This window comes from Mya arenaria, chromosome 16 (genome assembly GCF_026914265.1).
Source record: "Mya arenaria isolate MELC-2E11 chromosome 16, ASM2691426v1".
Taxonomy (NCBI): domain Eukaryota; kingdom Metazoa; phylum Mollusca; class Bivalvia; order Myida; family Myidae; genus Mya; species Mya arenaria.
In genome coordinates this window covers 15,174,050-15,181,766 of record NC_069137.1, presented here as the reverse complement: position 1 = coordinate 15,181,766, position 7,717 = coordinate 15,174,050, and the positions used below count along the sequence as shown (strand labels likewise).

At 32.5% G+C, this 7,717-nt stretch overlaps 1 protein-coding gene across 1 annotated transcript; it reads left to right on the top strand.

Annotated features, from left to right (window-relative positions):
• The first annotated feature begins 5,425 nt into the window (after nt 1-5,425).
• Nucleotides 5,426-6,859, top strand: LOC128221424 (zinc finger protein 888-like). Its single transcript, XM_052930036.1, has one exon. The coding sequence runs from the start codon at nt 5,426-5,428 to the stop codon at nt 6,857-6,859; it is 1,434 nt and encodes a 477-aa protein (XP_052785996.1).
• Nucleotides 6,860-7,717: the final 858 nt, after the last annotated feature.

Below are 7,717 nucleotides of genomic sequence, written 5' to 3'. Positions count from 1 at the left end.
ACATGTGTATCTTGTATTTTATCAGCCATTTTGGATTGAACAATTTAAGGGAGTCTTGAAATGAACATGACCGTTAAATACTTTGAGGGTGCAAATATGCACTAACCTCACCTTTGTAGGTTTTATTTTACAATTTGAGAATAATTTTATGTATGAATGTATTTTCTTTCATCAATGTAATATTTGAACTTTGAAATAAAACAACAATTAGGCATCATTTTTCTTTAATGAATAAGTTACAGCCAAATATAAAACTTGACTTAGCATTGTCCTGAGTGTACAATTTGGAACACAATAACCATTATTTATTAGTTCTTATTAATTTATTACACCAGACTTAATTTCCAAATAGCATATTACTATACTGATTTATTTATTCCCTATCTGATGACACAGTGATGTGTATTTGTTTTTCCTGGAACTTAACTGCTGTCCTGAGTGTACGCCCTTTTTGACACAATTGATTGACAGAGGTGCCAATTAGTGTTTAAAAATCGGACTCCATTTGCTATCGATAATCAAATCGAATCGGACCAAGTATTTTGATTCACTATCGGACAATAATCGAAAGTTCATAATATCATTTAGGAATACATTCTTTATACATAGAATAATCAAGTTCATTTCAATGGCTTAACCTGGAATCAGTATGTGTGATGATATAGTCATGCTTTTTGCAACAGTAAGTAAATATCCATAACCTTTTTCTGTCTTTAATAACTTAATGAAAAACAAAACACAACACATACTTAATAATTGCACATCAATTTTGCAAAATGATTCACACCACATCAAATTAATTATAGCATCTTTCCATATAAAAGAATATTAAATATTTGTTTACCAGCTTAACATTTAATTACCTGTTAACTTTGAAGATTTCATTAAAATATCTTAATTTCATAATATAACTTTCACAAAAAAGTAAAATTGTTAATAACAAACGATACCAAAAAAGGGTTTAAAAAACAGAGCCGGGATCCCAGGTATTTGCAGGTAAGACCGGACCCACTACACCATAGAGATAGATTATTGATTTTTTATGATTTATATATATAAACAATTAAAAATAATTTGTAATTTTGGGAGAGTTTGTAAGTTTTAAGCATAAGTGTTTACATTCATCGCATATGTGTAAGAGAGTGATCCCCCTTGTTAAAATGAACATACGAGAAAAAAAATGACATTTACTCTACCTTTACCTCATAAAAGGTAGTTACCGGGAGTATCAATAGCGACATCGATTTTGGACAACCACTATCGATTGTCGCCGACATAGCATTGTCACCGACGATTTATCGATTGTACTCGATTATCGTTTCACCACTAGTGCCACTGCCATGATATAAACATGGCACTCCTTGTATTTGAAAGTTAGCTACCCTGAAGTTTTCTGTACCACAGAAAAGTGTTTATTCATTTTGTATTAAGAACTACAGGCAAGATTTTTATATTAATGTTCAAAATAAATGCATTGAAGGATGATTTTTATTTTCTCTTAATGATAAATCTTCATTGACCAGAATTAAATGTAAACCGACACATACCTACCTTAAAATAATGTTATTATATTTAAGATTATTTTTTTTGTAAGAAGTTACCCCAGGGCTTTTTCTTTAAAAATTGAAAACAGGCCTAGCCGTTTCATTTTGGGAAATTTAAACGCGTGGAATTCCGCAAATAGGGAAATTTGAATGCGTTAACGTCTCAAAATGGGAAATTGATAACAATATAATTCTTTGGAGTAATTGGTCCTCGAATAATGTTTAAATTATACAGCATTCTTCTTATGTCAACTTAAAAGATAAAAAGGAATAATTTGCTCAAACAGAATTTTTGAAGTAAGACCTTCCTTTTTGGGAAAAATATCTGGGATTTGTGAAAAAAATATCTGAAAATTGGGAAAAAATGTCATTTTTCCCAATTATGAAGTAACCTAATTTCGGCCCCTAGCAAAGGTGAAAAAGTCCTGTATCCTATACATTTGAAAAGCAGACCAGTAGTACACACAGGACATAAAAAATACCTGATAAGCTTCTTTCACATAACACTGAACCAATCACATATACACATGCAGATAATGAATTCACGTGAATGTATGGATAGGCTTATGGTAAAATTCCCCACTAAATGTAGATTAAGAAACAGAAATGTTAAATTAAGTAAGAGTGGGGAGAAGAATACCAAGAAAGTTTCAAAAGAGTCTCAGAGTAGAAAAATAAGGGAATATAGGTTGAATAATATCAGACCCTACAAAGATTGACAAATTAATAGCCAATAAATTTTCAAGGTTGAGAACAACAATAACAGGGAAATGGTAAGAGGAAGGAGAAAGTATTATAAGAAATATAATGAGCAGATTAGAAGTAAGGAGAAAATCAAAAAAAGGAAATGAAGAAACAGGAAATAGCAAATAAACAACAGAACAATGAAAAAGTAATGGTGAGAAAGAAATCAGAAGAAAATGCAGGTGCCTATGACAGGAGCAATGTTTTGAAAGTATTTTATGATTGCTTTTCTCAACTTGATAATAAGAGAAGTTACTAGTTTTTCACTATTGTATATCAAATTATTAAAGCAGAATTTTAAATGTCTAATGAGAACTCCATTTACTTATAAATACAATTGACTTAACTATCTAAAGATAAGATTTAAAGGAAAATTCCGTTAAAACAATACATATTGCTAATGAATAACAGACAGTATATTATGTGCGAATCGATAGAATATTTTGTTTATCTATAGATTGTTCGAGAATACAAATAGTTTCTGACAATTATAAAATATTATAACAATTTGCACAGCAGTATTTAGTTTCATAAAAATTAAGATCAGTATAACTTGAAATAAATGTTATTTATTTAGCGACGTTTTATGTTGTTTCAAGTTTTTATGTAGTTTTTTTCATTTTTACGGCCACATCTAAGACATGTTTTAAATTTAGTTTTTGTATACAACAACCCTGACAAAACCTGCACAAAAAAGCACACATACCTGTAATAAATATTCCATCAACCTTTAAGTGAGATGGTGTCTGTTCAATGTATCCTGTATCCCGTTTACTGCATCAACGAAATACGACGTTTCATTGAAAACTTTAATTTAAGAACCCCGAATATATTGTCATTTAAACGTGTTATGAAAGTAAACCCAGAATGTATTATGTTTTTTAAAAGTTGTGTAAATTTATGAAATGTATCATTAAACAAGTTAATTTCAGAATATAATGTACTCCTCTTTATACCATGATGTTAATTATTATATTATGGTTGAAGTTCATTTTAAAGCCTCTTAATGTGCAACTGTACAATATGTTTATTGCAATTCTCATTTTGTCATGCATGTATGACATGAGTTTACTTAATAAACTTGAAACTTGTAACACACAAACTGGTTAATAGAATGCCTATTTTGAATATCTGTTAATAAACAGGAGGTGAGAACATCGCAAATTTGTTATAATTCAATAATTGCTCATTGTCATGTTTTCACACCTACAAATGTGGTATCTCAAGTTCTGCCATGTGTTCTCACTTACTATTGTAGATATCGAAATACCTTTGTGTACAAGCATCCTCTTCCACATCATTATCATCAACAAATGCATTCCTTATAACTTTTGTAGAACAGTATAGAACATACAGATAAGTTTGAGGTGTGAAGAGGTGACTGGTGATAATTTTTAAGTGTGAAAAATAGAGGTTGGGGAAGTGAAAATGAACCAATTGAACAGATAAGAACAGTCCGGAAATCCGCATCAGATAACGGAACTGTCATATTCATCATGAAAAAGAGACATTTATGTGATAATTATCGAAATAAGTGAAATGTTAATTGTGATTGAATAATTGATGCGAAAATACTTCCTTAAATATGAACGTTTTAGTATACGGAGTTTTACAATTACTCGAACTGCTGAAATTGTCATTGTTTTTTATAAATACATTTTAAAATGATAGCACTTGTTAAGTCAGAGCGCATGTTGTAAAGGAAAGATGTGTTTTTATTAAGGATATATTATCTCTTACACGGTAAGTGATTCTTGTAATATCAGTTGTGTGTGCATTTGTTTCGCTATTCATGACACATTCTTTTGTGATTGCCATATTTTAAGATTCCCCTATTTTTGCACTCTAGTGATTCTGATATTCATGGCATATTCGTTTGTGATTCCCATATAATTGGGGTGTAAATAACAAAAATAGATAATTTTTTAAACATACATGGAATAAAATTCAACAAAGTAGGATGTATTGATGATAAAATGTTATAAGGATTAAATGAAAAAAGGTATTTTGTTATTTATTTGTCTATTCTTTTTCAAAACATTGTTATTTCAAAATACAAAATTCTAATAATTAAGCACTTTAATATCTTTAACAATTTATTCATATTAAATCATTTATAACCAGGAAAATACACTCAGAAACATAATATAACATATAGACAATATTCCCTATATAACATATAGATGGAATTACGTCTCACCAAGTGGTTCACTTAGTCTAAAATTCATCCTTGGCATAGTGGTCATTTGTGATTACAAATTATTAGACTCCTCTAATTTTGCATTTAGGTGGTTTTGGTATTCATTTGTGATTTCAATATATTATGATTCATCTGATATTGCAAGTATGTGCTTTTGCTGACTCATCATTTTCCGTTTGTGATTTCTCTGTTCATAAAATTATATGTTGTTTTCAATATGCTAATTCTAACTGAGTATTCTTCTTACGTGAAAAGTTTTCATCCCAATGAGATACACAATTTTGATTGTATATCACGAGTTATTATTTGCCAAATGGTTTTCAAATCACAAAAGTCCGAAAACCACATGCGTGCTTTTCGGACGTTTGTGATGAAACACATGCATGCTTTTAGGACTGGGTGTGTATGTGATGATAACACTTGCATTCTTTTAGGACTGGGTGCACATGATTATAACCATGTCGTGCTATTCTAAAACGTTATAGAGTTTAAATATGAACAGTATATCTTAAAATGCTCATGTTTTCGATGTAGAAGGAATATAGGAATATAAGTAAGTTTGTAATGACCGAGGTGCTTACAATATTAGTAAGCAAGCCGTTCCATTTCAATTGTGAAAGAATATCATGTATTGCAATAACAAACTGCCGTAAATAAGGAAAACCCGTCCAAGAGGCAACCCACCATAATTATGAGTTATGATGTTTATAAAATAGCTATTAACAAAATGACATAAACTATGGTGCATATTAGTACTTGTTATTCGAAGAATTGACCTATTTGAACGATATTGTCATTCATGATACACACATTTATTGTTTCGTTTAGATTCACGTGGATATGCACAAAGCGAAGACCATACACATGTAAGGTTCGTGGAACTAAGTTGTTTTTGAAAGAAAATTTAAAACAACACATAAAAATACACACAGGAGAGATGTCATACATGTGTGAGATATGCAGTGCTGCTTTCTCTCTGAAAGGTGATTTACAGCAACATATACGAATACACACAGGAGAGAAGCCATACAAGTGCGAGATATGTAATGCTGCTTTCTCTCAGAAAGTTGTATTACAGCAACATCTACGAATACACACAGGGGAGAAGCCATACAAGTGCGAGATATGTGATGCTACTTTCCCTCATAAAGGTACTTTACAGGAACATCTACGAATACACACAGGAGAGAAGCCATACAAGTGCGAGATATGTGATGCTGCTTTCTCTCAGAAAGGTGCATTACAGCAACATCTACGAATACACACAGGAGAGAAGCCATACAAGTGCGAGATATGCAGTGCTGCTTTCTCTCGGAAAGGTGCATTACAGCAACATCTACGAATACACACAGGAGAGAAGCCATACAAGTGCGAGATATGTGATGCTACTTTCTCTCATAAAGGTACTTTACAGGAACATCTACGAATACACACAGGAGAGAAGCCATACAAGTGCGAGATATGTGATGCTGCTTTCTCTCAGAAAGGTGCATTACAGCAACATCTACGAATACACACAGGAGAGAAGCCATACAAGTGCGAGATATGTGATGCTACTTTCTCTCATAATGGTAATTTACAGGAACATCTACGAATACACACAGGAGAGAAGCCATACAAGTGCGAGATATGTGATGCTGCTTTCTCTCGGAAAGGCGTATTACAGCAACATATACGAATTCATACAGGAGAGAAGCCATACAAGTGCGAGATATGTGATGCTGCATTCTCTCAGAAATGTTTATTACAGCGACATATAATAATACACACAGGAGTGAAGCCATACAACTGTGGGATATGTGATGCTGCTTTCGCTCTGAATAGTGATTTAAAGACACATATGAGAATCCACACAGGAGAAAAGCCATACAAGTGTGAGATATGTGATACTGCCTTTTCATGGAAATGTACTTTAAAGAGACATAGAATAATACACACAGGAGTGAAGACTTACACGTGTGATATATGTGATGCTGATTTCTCTCTAAAAAGTTCTTTACAGCAACATAAACAAATACACACAGGAGTGAAGCCATACAAGTGTGGGGTATGTAATGCTGCTTTCTCTAGGAAAGGTGGTTTACAGATTCATAAACGAATACACACAGGAGAAAAGCTATACAAGTGTGATATATGTGGTGCTGCTTTCGGAAGGAAAGGTCATTTGCAGAGACATGCAAGAATACACACAGGAGAGAAGCCATACAAGTGTGGAATATGTGATGCTGCTTTCTCTCAGAAAGATGCTTTAAAGAATCATTCAAGAAAACACACAGGAGAAACGCCATACGAGTGTGATATATGTAATGCTGCTTTCTCTCGGCAAGGTGTATTACAGCAACATATACGAATGCACACGGCAGACCCTTAATTGAAGCCAAGAAACTGTGAGATATGTATTGGTGATTTTTTTGCAAAATGGTTCTTATCAAAGGAATATAAAAATTCACACCAGAGTGATGTCGTACAAGTAAGAGATAGGGGATGCTGCTTTCCCTCAGATAAATAATTTACAGAGGAATTGGAGTGTACAAACACAAAAGACGGAAATCAGAGACATGTTTGTGTTTGCGGTTTGAGGAAAAGCTATACAATTGTGATATAATTGTGATATATCTCATTGAATGTGAGCAATATAATCAAACAAAGAACAATAGTATCATAGTAACTTAAATCGGAGATTTACATGCATTTTTGCTCAAATGTCTTTATTAAAAGTCCTCTTAAAGTAGAAAATCCTACAGTATACTTCATAGCTGGTTGAATGATAAATGTTTGGATACATTCAAAAAGACACTGTTTCAACTGTTTCTTGCCATTAGTTATTGATGAATAGTGTTTTGTTTGTTCAAAGAGGGGATGCGCCAAATATCGATAATGAGACAATTTGCGTCTCAAAAGTCCTCTTTAAGCAGAAAAGCGTATGTCATATTTTATAGCTAGTTGAATGATAAATGTTTGGATGCATTCAAAAGGACACTGTTAAAGCGGTTTCGTGCCATCACGTGTTTATGAATTGTGTATTGTTTGTTCAGAGGGGATTCTTTAATATCGATAAAATTATGAGACAATTTCCGGTAAAACGTGAACAGCCAACAGCCAAGTTCAACCGCAACGAAACAGAATGGCGAACGTCGAAACAAGTGTTTGTTTTACATGTTTTACGATTTGAAAAAAACTACATTGCGAACTCAGTCGGTCAATTTCATGCTTATTGTTATAAATGCTT